Raw genomic sequence first — 13824 nt, forward strand, 5'->3', positions numbered from 1 at the left:
CTTTACAACAATTTCAGTTTTGAACATCACCTGCTAGAACCCTTTGGGGAATCTTGGAGCAGCTTCAGGCTGTGACTAGACTTCCAATAGACTCACCAAAGAAACTTAATCCAACTTCGACCCTGGAGTCTTCTCAGATGCCCAGTGAATAAGATTCAACTGGCTCTCAAACTGTCTCAGAAATACTAGCAAAGAACGTTAGTAACTTGACTCTCAACTTTAGTACAAAATTCTCTTCCCTTCTTTCAGAATGTTTACCCCAACAGCAGGACAGAAAGAACTTATAGGAGCTGGGGCTGGGTCAAGGCATACTCTACAGTATGCCTTGGAGGAGACATAGATTAAGGATATTAGCAACTGCTCAGAAAGAAAGGATGTAAAAGATGTTACAAGTTATTAGATACTACACCCTGTCTCAGCTTTGAAAAGACCCACAGGAGAGGAAAACTGAGATTGGATCAAGATTCAGAAGATTTAGATGTAGTTGTCATTATTGCCTATATCATAGAGATCCTTCTGATACTATTAGTATGGAGACTAATTATAACATGGAGTCAATTTAACCATAAACCTTATTCTTCTGTTTTGTTTTTTTTTTTTCTTGGCAGTAGTTACTTAGGGGAAACTAATCTATGCTAGGACAGACTGTATACCAGTATTTTGATAACCTATGATATAAGTTTTGTGATGTCTCTTTTTCTTGCATCTCATGTCTACTTTGATGCCAGTAACTTATAAAGAGTCTATGTAGTTTATATTCAAATGACTTCAGTATACTTCAGTTCTACTTTTTTATCTGACCCAAAGTGGCACTAATAGGTCTTGAGTATTGCCAGTGTATTTTAGAAGCCAGAAGTCAGGAAGTTAAAATCCACCACCAAGAATTAGAAGCAAGTAACTTTTGTGGAAGGAATGTAAAAAAGAAAACATTGGGTGGTTTGACTAGAGCATAGTTAGGGCAGGATGCTTTAACAAGATTCTCTGGTTTTCAAAAATTTGAATTGTAACAATTTTTTTGATGTGCTGTTGCAATTTTTAGTAGTAAATAAATGTGTGTATAGGGGATCTTTTTTAAAAAGGCAGTAAATATCTAAAAATCTGTGCTTCTACCTCAAGAAATTAGAAAACAAATCCGAAGTAGAGGAAATAATAAAGAGCAGAATGGAAATGAACGAAAGGGGAAAACAAAACAAAACAGAAAATGCCAGTGCTATAATGGATATAATGTTTGGATCCACGTTTCTACTTACAAAACTTTATATAGAAATTTTTAAAGTTTTATTGACACTTTTCCCGTCAATGCAAAAATAATGACAGCTGCTCCTTGAATTACTCATGGTAGTTCACAAAGTGTGGCCTTTAGGCAAGAAGCATCAGCATCATCTGAGAACTTGTCAGAAATACAAATTCTGTGGTCCCACTTCAGACTTACCAGTTCAGAAACTCTGAGGGTGGGACCCAGCAGTCTATGTTCTAACAGGTCCCATAGGTGGTTCTGATGCACACTCAAATCTGAGAATCACAGCTATAAGTCCTTAGATTTAACGAGGGGAGGAGCCAGAATTACGCACCTGCCTTTCTTGGTGGATTAACAAGGTATGTGAACCCATTATCTGATATGGTGGTACATTCTAGAAAAAAGGCAGTACTGACATTTTAAAGACTATTGGTCACTGCCCTTGACTGATTTTTAGCTACTAGAAATATTTCCAGTGATTTAATATCTGAAGAAGACCTATAGTAGAGCCACATAAAGAAAAAGACAGTAGGAGATTTTCATTCCTTTCCTATCACTGTACCTATTTCATGAGCCTCAGGGCCTTTGCTAACTAGAAGAAAGGGGAGCCCTGCTGCATAGAACTGCTTTCTTAGGCTGTCAGATCCTCCCTGTTAATACCTCTTTTTTTGCACTAACTCAGACCACATTTCTCAGCAATGTGACTAGAAGTAGGTAAGTAGTGGTGCTTTGCCATAGAATACGAGGTCAGCACTGAAAGGACTGAGTAAGAAAGGCCGTAGAAATGGTACTCTGAGCATTATTGTAACTAGTTATTTCTAGTCATTAGCGCACTATGGTCTGCTTCAGTTCTTCCTGTCAGGTTAATTCTTGAATATTAAGGGCAGCAAAATACCAGAAAGTAGGATGGTGGATGTATAAATCAGCCTTCTCTGTTGTTAAGCCATAGAGGAGGTTTCTTAATAATCGATGGAAACCGAGGGAAAACATAAGATCTCACACACTGCTTTTATATTAAATACAGAACTAACTGCTCACATGAGAATAAGTAAGCACAGATAAAACAACACAAAGGACTTTCACTTAAACTGGGAAGATAGTACACAAGTGCCTGCTGCTACTCCTTCCTAAAACACTTCTAAAATGCTGGAAAGGTGATTTTAAAACAAAAGACATAAACACAGAAGTATTCTCCTTTCTCAAAAAAAGTATATGAAAACAATGGAAGAAGAGATAATGGCAATTAAAATTTGAAAGCTAGAAAATGAATGGATAAATTGCTAACACTGGCTTCAGTGCCTGCATTGGATGAAGATCTTAAGCAAGCCATTTCCTGTCTAGAAATGCCCAGGGATAAGAATTTCAGGTATTCCTGAAAATGGAGGGGCATGTGGGGCTTAGAACAGAGGATTAATTGAAAGTCTAAATTTAAAGTTACTGAACCTCTGTATCACCTTCTGAACCCTCCCTATGACTGTTCATCCTGCAGAGTCTAGACCTAGGGACACCAACAAGACCTAAGGGTAGGGTTACAGTTCTGAAGATGGAAATTGTTAAAGGATTTATACTAAATAGTGAGGCCTCTAGCCCTCTTAACTACATAGCTCCTAGATTGCTGACAGTCAGGCTTATAGTTCTAAGAACAGATTTTTTTCTCTTGAGAAATGGACCAGGCAATGGGGGAAAAGTGAAGACAATAACATCTGGAGGCCTCCAATGAAATCCATCAGTCAACCAGCTCTACATAGAGTGCTCTTAATCACTTTTAGCACTTCGCATTTATTTTTATTTTATTTTTATTTTCATTTTTTTAACACCTACAGCACCTGATATTCCGAGGTGGTCTCCCATCCAAGTACTAACCAGGCCCTGCTTAACTTCTGAGATCAGGCACATTCAGGGTGGCATGGCCGTAGACAGCACTTCGCGCTTAAATAGGAACGGGTATTTATTTAAATAGGACCAATTTAAGGAAAAGCTCTAAGATATAGAGAACAAAACAAAAAGAAAAAATTACCTTGGAAGAAACAAAATAAAATGAAAGCAGGAGGAAAAAACATAAAACTAAACTAAAATTGAGACCTTCGGAGAGATGACACTCATTTTGGAAATTAAAAATATGGCACACCCACAGAATGAGAGAAAATATTCACAAATCATATATCTGATAAGTATCTAGCAGAATATAAAAAGGACTCCTACAATTCGACAACAAAACAACATAAATAAAAAATGGCAAACGATTTGGATAGACGTATCTAAAGAAATTATACAAATTGCTGTAAGCACATGAAAAACATGCTCAAAATCGTTAATCATTAGAGTAATGCAAATCAAAACTTCAATGAGATACCCTTTAGGATGGCTGTTATCAAAAAAAAGGAAAATAACAGGAGTGGTGCAGATGTGGAGAAATTGGAACCCTTATACACTGCTAGTGGAAATGTAAAGTGGTACAGCCACTATGAAAACAATTTGGCAGTTCTTTAAAAAGCTAAGCATTGAATTACCATATGACCCATTAGTTCCACTTCTAGAACTGAAAGCAGGAACTCGAACGGATACTTGTATACCAGGGTTGGTAGCAGCATTCACAGTAGCCAAAAGGCAGATGCAACTCAACTGTTGACAGATGAATGGATAAATTGTGATAAATACACACAATGGAATATTCAGCCATAAAAAGTAATGAACTGACACAGCTGCAACATGGATGAACCTTGAAAACATGCTCAATGAAATAAGCCAGACATAAAAGGACAAATATTGTATGATTCCACTTATATCAGGTACCTAGAATAGCAAATTCAGAGACAGTAGATTAGAAGTTACCAGGGCTAGAGGGCAGAGAAATGGGGAGTTAATTTTTAATGGTTGTAGAGTTTCTGTTTGGAGTAAAAGTTTGGAAATAGATAGTGGTTTTAGTTGGACAACATTGTGAATGTAATTAATGCCGCTAAATTACACACTTAAAGGCTGACCAAAAATGACAAATTTTATGTGATTCTATATTTTAAAAAAAAAACAAAACATATACCCAAAACCATTGAATTGTATATAGGTAAGTTATATGATGTGTGAATTATATCTCAGTAAAGCTGTTAAAAAATGATCACAGAGAATGGGAGGATAAGATTGATGTTGTTTAACAGCACAAACTTGAAACAAATAGTAAATAAGCCATAGAGATTTAATGCACATTATAATGAATATAGACAACAGTATTGTACTATAAACATGTAATGTGATAGACATTGCTGTAATGGCAATAATGTATAAATGTATCAAAGTAACGTTTGTACACCTTATATTTACATATTATATGTTAAATGTATTCAATTAAAAAGTTTTCAAAGATAAAAAGGAAACAGTTAGAGAAGGAAACATTTAGAAGATAAAGTTGAAGAAATCTCCGAAGGAGTAGAACAACAACAAATGGAAATGAAGAAAGAAAAAAATAACTAAAGAATCAGTCCAAGAGACCCAGAATCAAATAACTGCAGGACTCAGTTCTGCTAAGTTTTGTGCCACTACACACACTTGCGCGCGCGCACGCACACACACACACACACACACATAAATAAATAAAACAAGGATCCCCTTTTTTCCACTTTCCAAAAGCATTTTCTCTCCGAGCCTTCGGCTGCCAAGTTGTTGTCTGTTTCTCTACCAACAGTCTGTTCAAGGCAACCTAGGAAAATTTTCTGTCATGCTCCTCAAAATTCTTTTATTTGCTGCTTACTACTCAATTCCAAAGTTACTTCCATATTTTTTTAGATATTTGTTAACAGTAACATTCTTCTACCAGGTACTCAAACCTCATTATTTAAATTATCTAAATTATGTGTATGAATGAGGCTCTGAGTGTGATCTATCCTGGGACACAATTCCTCTCCATTTGCGGACCTGTAAAGCTAAAAATAAATAAATAAACAGTGATGGGACATGAATAAGATAACAATTAGAGACATTCCCATTCAAAGGGAGAAATGGAAAGAAAAAAAAAGCCATCAATTTCAAGCAATTTTGAAATCCAGCCAGGCAGACTTCGTTAGGTTTGAGGCTAGGAAATAGTCCTCTGAGGCTTAGTACTCTGCCCTCCAAAGCATTTTTTTTTTTTTTTTTCATGAAAGGCAGCACATGTTTGCAGCTGCATTATTTAATCAGCCTGTTTTCCTGTCTCTAGAATTTGGGGGGTTTAACATCCTTCTTTCATTTTGTACTCTCTATTCCCTTTCAGCCCAATTGACAGTACTCCTACCAGTATAAAATTCTCAAGAACCTTGTGAATTAGCTGTGTATGTTACAGGGATTCATTTGATTAATGAACTACTAAATAACATTTTCCACCAAAATTGGCAAAGCTTTAACAAAATTATAAGGGTCTAGTATACCAGTGTTAGAGAGAGAATGGAGAAATTGACCCCTTGTAAGCCAAACAGTGAGGGACTTAAATTGGTATAGACTTTTAGGAGTCAGTTTGGATATATGTTAAAAAACATTTAAAATGTTTATTTCCAGCTGTTCCATTTATGGAAAATTATCCTAAGGAGTTTATCAAAGATATGGGCAGAGCTTTATTCTCCAAAAAAAAAAGAACAAAAATAAACACAACATGGTATTTGCAAATGATGGCTTATACTGGACTCATTAAAAAGTCTTATTTAAAAAAATAAAAATCTTGTTGAAAAGCATTTAATCTCAGGGGAAATGTTCATGATATATTAAGTGTATACATATACAGTTTATAGTATATTATGTAATGTACATTTTGCATATTTCCTCAATTCTAAGATTCCGTTAGTTGTGCCATAGCCATGTAATAACTATTAGAGAAAAAAATTTCTGAGGCATTAAGATGCAGATGAAGTACATATGAGATTATCTCTAGGATTACATGATTTCCAAATGAACTGTTTAATTCCTTATACCTTTCTGTATCCAGAATGACTACATTGAGCTTATGTTATTATAATAATTATTTTGTAGATCCTTTATGTAATTATTCAAATTAATGGCAGTTGGTTGTAATTCAAGAAGGTAATTTTGAATAGAGGCTATTGGGAATGTGGATATGATACTCTTTGTCTTGAATCATGCCTTTGAATGTCTAGAAAAGAATTAGTATGTATTAGTATGTGTTGTTTGAATCCTACATCTAATTACAACATCCCTTTAATGAGAATCTTCTGTCATTTTTACCTAAGAGGCTGAAAAGAGTGAAGATTCCTCAGGTTCTGCAGGTCTCTCAGGCTTACATCGCACATACAGCCAAGACTGCAGCTTTAAGAACAGCATGTACCATGTTGGAGATTATGTCTATGTGGAGCCTGCAGAAGCCAACCTACAACCACATATAGTCTGTATTGAAAGGCTGTGGGAAGATTCTGCTGGTAAGTTTATTTTAAATCAAAGGACAGGTTAGTGAAATGTGACTGTTTTACTTCTTGGTCCTCAGGAAAGAAAATTATAACTCAGACATTTTTTATCTTCTAATAATAGTTCTACAATCTATAAATAAGCACCCACTATATGAAAAATATAGGATTTGGCACTATGGAGCAGTGGCATAGTTGAATCAAAAGCAGTGTAATGACTACTTGAAGTCTGATTGAGAATTATTCGTTCAACTGCTATTTATTAAAAATACACCATGAGCCACACTCTGTAAGATGGCAGAGATTCAGAGGAACAAAGGGCTCATGTTTTGCCCCTGGCAAAACCACTTCAGTAAAAATCACAAATTATTATAGAGAGACATGTGCCTTGGCTTAGAATTTGATTTTGCAAAGGCTTCCTAGAACAGTTGCCTTTAATTTGAAACATGAAGAATGAATGGGAGTTAACGAAGCCAAAAGCAGGCAGAAATGTGATCCAAGCAATTCATTTCATTCAGCCATTCATATGAAATAGTTTTGTATTCTTTCACCTGAGTGCTAAATATGTCCTTCAGTATATCTGTATCCTTATTAAAGCACACAGCTTTAGTTGTGTCCTGACCCTAGCATAGTAGAGCAAATCTCATCACCTTCCTCATTCTGTATTTTATACACCTTTTAATATGAGGGGGAAGCAGCACTTTTAGACCTTGTTATACTTCATTATTTTAAAGTATTATTGCTTTTAAGATGATTAGATTAAGGAACCGTGGCCTAAAAAAGCACATTGGTAGGTTCCGGCCATGACAGAATGGATGAAGTATTTGCTCATTTTGCAAAGTGTATGTGGTTTCTGTTAATGGTAAATTCTCTCCCTCTTTTTGTTTTTGAGGCGAAAAATGGTTATATGGCTGTTGGTTTTATCGGCCAAATGAAACATTCCATCTGGCTACACGAAAATTTCTAGAAAAAGAAGTTTTTAAGAGTGACTATTACAATAAAGTTCCCGTTAGCAAAATTCTGGGAAAATGTGTGGTCATGTTTGTCAAGGTAAGAAACTTTAGTTCCAAAGTATAAATCATCCCAAGAGAATAAAACTTACAAACAAAAAGTTTATATTTACAAAATTAGAAGCTCTGTTTTAAACTGTTTGAAAAAAATTTTAAGCTGTGTTCATATGGCTGTACATAGATTTAAGAAGAAATTAAGTTGAATATAAAGGTAAAGACTATTTGTTGCTTCCACTATGTAGCTGTATATAATCAGCTTAAATTTTTTTATATCGGCTGGCTAATTTTTAAGGATAACATTTTTGGAAAGATCATTATAAACTGGCAGTGTGGCAGTTTTTAGATAATAATGTTACTTTCTGTGTATATCTATCTGATACAAGCACATGAGCCCTGCCCACAGCATTAAGGAGCATTAGAGCTGTATGAAATACTAACATATTTTCAAAAAGGCAGTTGTTAGGCTAAAATAAGCTAAAGAGTATATATTTAATAAAGTCATTCTGAAGTAAGAAAATGCTACTAGATCCCTAGCCATTCACCATTTGTTGTTAACTTTCAGAAAGTCTTAACAGTTTAACTTTTGTTCATTTGATTGGTGTGTATTTTTGTTTCTTTTGGATGATGACTTTTCAAAAAAATTCATCTAATTTTATTCTTATCTCCCCCAGGAATACTTTAAATTATGCCCAGAAAACTTTCGTGATGAGGATGTTTTTGTCTGTGAATCACGGTATTCTGCCAAGACCAAATCTTTTAAGAAAATTAAACTGTGGACCATGCCCATCAGCTCAGTTAGATTTGTTCCTCGAGATGTACCCTTGCCTGTGGTCCGAGTGGCCTCTGTATTTGCAAATGCAGACAAAGGGGATGATGAGAAGAACACAGACAACTCAGAGGACAGTCGAACCGAAGAAAATTTTAACTTGGAAAAGGTCTGTAGATAATAGCCTCACAGAAGAGAATTTCACATTTCAAAATATCTATTCCAGAAAATAAATTAATGAAGTATTCAAATTCAGCATTAGAAAAAGAAAAACAATATAAAACCTTAGCCCAGCAGAAAGAAGGAAACTATAAAGGAAAGACAGAAATTAATACTTAGAAAACAGAACAGTAGAATTTAAAAGTAAATCCAAGTTCTGCTAATACTTTTATGAGTTTAATGAGGTATACTACCAACTATCCTAATAAAAAAGAAGGGAATTAAGCTTAGACATGCAAAATGTGGAAGAAATTTAAAGACTTAAAATAAAGTTGTATTAATAAATTTGAAAACATAAATAAAATAATTTTCTAGGATAATTACAAATTACTAAAGTGAAATATAGAAGAGTTTTAACATAGTGGACAACAGCATGAAGAAAATTTTAAAAATGTCAGAGAGCTAATCTCAAAGTACTCAGGTCAGATAATTCCATAGGTGGATTATTTTAACCCTTTAAGAGACCTATAATTACAATGTTGCTTAGATTATTTCAGAGCACGGAGAACAAAGAAACTTCTCAGTTTGTTGTTCAAAGCCAGTATAATTTTGATTCCAAAGCCTGACAAAATAAAAACAAAAATTATAGTTCAGTCTCACAAATACTGATGCAAAATATACTTGAGGAGAAAAGTATTTTTATAAGTGAAATCAAATTATTTGACCAAATAGAAGGGAGTTCATTCTAAGAATGTAAGAATTGTTCAAAGTTAGGAAAACTCACTAATACATTTTATTATATTAATAGATTAAAGGAGAAGTTATTTGTTAAAGACCACTACCTGTCTTGATTTCTTTAACTTTTTAGTTGGATATTTCCTCAAAGTGATTTTTTAAAAATTATTTTTGTACCTCATGCCTAAAAAGCCTGTAAAAGAAATTTCCTTTCAAATTATGCACATTCCAGAGATGCTTCCTATACCATTATTTATATTTTTCTGAAAGTAGCCAATGTAGACAAACAAAAGTAATGAAAATGTTGACAATAAAGAGGCAAGATTATTTTTGCAGATAATGGGGGAGAGATTAACTGAAAAGTTTTTGAAACAGTTCAACAATTAGAAATTTCAAACTCTATATACAATAGCTTTCTTATATAAATAATTCTTAAGACTTTCAAAGGTAAAATGAAAACATAAAACATACTTTAGCAATTATTAGAAAAAATATATGGAAGAAAATATCTAATTCATATTAACAACAAAATAGATTAAGAAATAACCTTAAAAGGAATATATAGAACATGTGAGAAGACAATCATTTTACTGAATGATGTAAAAGACTTGAGTAAATTGTTTTTGAAATTAGACAAAATTATTCTAGCATTCTTATGAAAGAATAAATATGTGGCAGTTGCCAGAAAAAGAAGAAAAAAAGAATAATCAAGAATTTTGCACTAACAGACATTACATTTTACATAACTACATTTAAAAAAATGAGTTATTAGCTTAGGACTAGCTAATGGAAGAAATAAGCTTTTCCTAAATGAAGTCCAGAATATAAAGGTAGTATTTTAAATCAGCAAGAGAAGTTGGAATCAAATGATACTGGAAAAACTGGTAACTATTTGAAAAAGAAAAATGAAAAAAAATCTGAACTCTCCCTCACTTTATATTCAACAATAAATAAGGTATAAACATTTAAAAAAAAAAAAAAACAGTGCTAGTTTCTAACATAAGTACATTTGCTATATTTACCTATAATCTTTTATTCATTTATAAGCTTGGGATGGGTCCTTTCTGTGCTTGATATAAAACCCAGTAGCCATAAAAGAAAAAAATCATTTTGATCATTTTATCAATTTGCAATTGAAAATATCAGTTAGTTTAATAAAACAGTCTAAGGACTACTATTTCTAATGTTCAAAGAGCTCTTTGAAGTCTAGGGGAAAAGTAAATCTAGAAAAATGGGCAAAGTACAAAACAGATCATTTATAGAAGGAAGGCATCCAAAAGACATAAGAAAATGTGTTAATCTAATAGTTTTTAAAATGCCTAACATATTGGCAAGAGTTCTAAAGACTGATAACACATGCAGCCTTGTCTGGGGCACCACACTCTCATCTCCCATTGATGACATTCCCTTTGACCATGCAGTTTAATGAAAGGGAATGTGCTCCAACATAGTCCTCACCAAGGATTTTCTTCAAGGGTTGATATTGTTTGTAAAAGCAAAATTCCTAGGCTAACCCAAATGCCCATGAATAGGCATTAAGTTCTCATACATCCATATAATGCAAACTGTGCGGCCAATGAAAGGAATAAAGTAGGTCTAATATAGTAACATTGAAAATTTTCCAAGTTATGTGGAAAAAAGATGTTAATAAGTAATAGGTTGTAGAATAGTATGTGTTTCCATTATTATTCAAAAAAAAAAACTAAAAAATATATATTTGTACATATGAATGTGAAAACAACATGCAAAAACTGTATTTTAAACTGGGTGGTTATCCAGGGATACATCACAGGAGACTTTGGTTTTTTAAGTTTTACATGCCCTAATGTTTGAATTATTTCCAACAAATATACTTCTTTTATATAATCAAGAAAGACAAAGTTTTTAAATTGTTAGTAAAAAGTGGAAAAAATCGAATTCTTACTGTCTAAGGGGAAAGTATCTATATTTTAGTGTCCTAACACATGCTATTTCTTACATTTTACCAATATATATGAGAATTATAGACATTAATTTTAAAAGAAGAAATACCAGTGGACACCAATGTGGGAATTAACTTAGATTTCTTATTTTTATTATTAGAATTTGTAAGTTCTCAGGATCCTCTCCATGTATAAGTTACTTTTTTCTCATTATTTTGATATTGCATGGCCAAGACAAGTTATTTTAGGAACTCTTTTAAAGAATTATTTTAGAACAAAACCCATTCCTAAAAATAAAGGTATTCTTTTTTTTAATTATAGATTACGTACAGGATTATATCATTTTCAGGTACACAGCAGTGATTCAACACTTAGGAAATGATCACCATGATAATAAGTCTAGTCACTTATGTCACTGTACAGAGTTATTATGATACTATTGGCTGTATTTTCTGTCTTGTACATTACATCCTCAAGACTTATTTATCTTATAATTGGAAGTTTGTACCTCTTAATCTCCTTCACCTTTTCAGCCACCCCTCTGGAAACCCATCAGTTTTGTTCTGTGTCTGTAAGCTGTTTCTGTTTTCTTTTGTTTCTTCTGTTTTTTAGATTCCACATATAAGTGAAATCATAGTATTTATCTTTCATTGTCTCACTTATTTCGCTTAGAGTAATGCTCTCTAGGTCTGTCCATGTTGCAAAGGACAAGATTTCATTCTTTTGTATGGCTGAGTAGTATTCCAACATATACACACACTCCATTTTCTTTATCTGTGGGTGGATACAGGTTGCTTTCATATCTTGGCTGCAGTGAACACAGGGATGCAATATCTTTTCAAGTTAGTGCTTTTGTTTTCTTCAGATAAATACTCAGAAGTGGAATTGCTGGATGGTATGATAGTTCTTTATTTTTTTGAGGAACCTCCTTACTGTTTTCTATAGTGGCTGCACCAATTTGCAATACCACCAACAGTGCATTAGGGTTCCCTTCTCTTCACATCCTTGCCATTACTTGTTATTTGTTATCTTTTTGATAATAGCCATTCTGACAGGTGTGAGGTGATATCTCATGTAGTTTTAATTTACATTTCCTTTATGATTAGTGATGTTGAGCATCTTTTCATTTGTCTGTTGGCCATTTGTATGTCTTTGGAGAAATGTCTGTTCCGGTCCTCTGCTCATTTTTTTAATCAGATTGTTTTTTTGATGTTGAGTTATATGAGTTCTTTATGTATTTTGAATATTGGACGTATCACTTGCAAATATCTTCTCCCACTTAGGTTGCCTTTTTTTGTTTATTTTTGCTTTTGTTACCCTTGCCCAATATTAAAACAAATATATTACTAAGCACAGTGTCAAAAAGTTTACTGCCTATGTTTTCTTCTAGAAGTTTTATGGTTTCAGGTCTTACATTTGAGTCTTTTAATCCATTTTGAGTTTTTTATTTTAAGTTTCAGATATTCTCAGAGAGATAGTGAGATGCAGTCGAATATTTTAAGATTCTGGCGTTCCCATTGCTTTTATACATTTTGGAGTTGATATATTTAAAATACCTAGCACTCTGCCCATTATCTGCTAGATTCCCAGTAAATGATGTTTTTTATTTCCATTATTTAGAAGTTTGTCTCTTTTTGCCAAGACTATAAAACAACAATAATGAATGCACTTTTAATGAGTCTGGCATTATTCTATGTACTTAACATGGATTGTGTCATTTAAGCTTGCTAACAATCCTGTCTGATCGGCACACTTATCTTTATATTACAAATGAGGAAACTAAGGCATAAGAGGTCAAGTAATTTGGCCAATGTACAGCAGTTAGTAGGTGACAGACCCTGTAGTTTATTCAAAAACAATGTATGTGAGTGTAGGTCACAGAGGTTATGTTATTCCTTTCTATATTGGAATAAGTCAAAATGACAAAAAATTTAAATCTATTAATTGTTAATATTAAGAAGTTGAGAGCTCAGAAAATGTGAAGAGGAAGCTTGTAAAATTTGCTCCTTATACTCTAATAATGCACGAACAGGCAGCTTCTGAATACTACTAATTCCTCTCCAGTGTTTTTTTGCTAAAGGCTATGGAGATAGAAGAAGGAGGGAGAGAGGGGTACAAAAGCATCTTGAAGTAACATTTTATGAAAATTAACTAGAAATTTAAAGTAAAATATTCGATAAGACTTAGTTTGATTTCAGTAACCTAATCTTTTGGTTCTTCTTCATCAAAACTTCCATTTATGGTTATTTTTCTTTTAAGTTAATAATGAAGGAAAGTCTGTTTTCCTTTCTTACTTTCTTTGTCTACTCTTTGATTGTCAGCTGCCTGTCTTCAACCAGTTTCCTTTACCATAGGAAAAAGAAGATGTCCCTGTGGAAATGTCAAACGGTGAACCAGGTTGCCACTACTTTGAGCAGCTCCGTTACAATGACATGTGGCTGAAGGTTGGCGACTGTGTCTTCATCAAGTCCCATGGCCTGGTGCGCCCTCGTGTGGGCAGGTGAGTTACTGAAGTAGTAGGAATGAGGTTGGGTCTGAGAGATGTGGAGACAGTTTAAAAAATTCATCACTCTTGAAGATAAAGACAAAAGCCTCTCCCCAGGTAACTTTTCCAGCT

At 33.6% G+C, this 13824-nt stretch overlaps 1 protein-coding gene across 7 annotated transcripts in view; it reads left to right on the top strand.

Annotated features, from left to right (window-relative positions):
• PBRM1 (polybromo 1) overlaps positions 1-13824 on the top strand; it is a 106482-nt gene that overhangs the window by 65397 nt on the left and 27261 nt on the right. For all 7 annotated transcript variants that reach the window (XM_023522303.1, XM_023522306.1, XM_023522304.1 and 4 more), the window contains 4 exons: positions 6445-6630; positions 7508-7665; positions 8297-8560; positions 13562-13707. In XM_023522303.1, the coding sequence (XP_023378071.1) occupies positions 6445-6630; positions 7508-7665; positions 8297-8560; positions 13562-13707 (754 nt within the window). The remainder of the gene's footprint in view (positions 1-6444; positions 6631-7507; positions 7666-8296; positions 8561-13561; positions 13708-13824) is intronic.

This window comes from Pteropus vampyrus, unplaced genomic scaffold (genome assembly GCF_000151845.1).
Source record: "Pteropus vampyrus isolate Shadow unplaced genomic scaffold, Pvam_2.0 Scaffold337, whole genome shotgun sequence".
Classification (NCBI taxonomy): domain Eukaryota; kingdom Metazoa; phylum Chordata; class Mammalia; order Chiroptera; family Pteropodidae; genus Pteropus; species Pteropus vampyrus.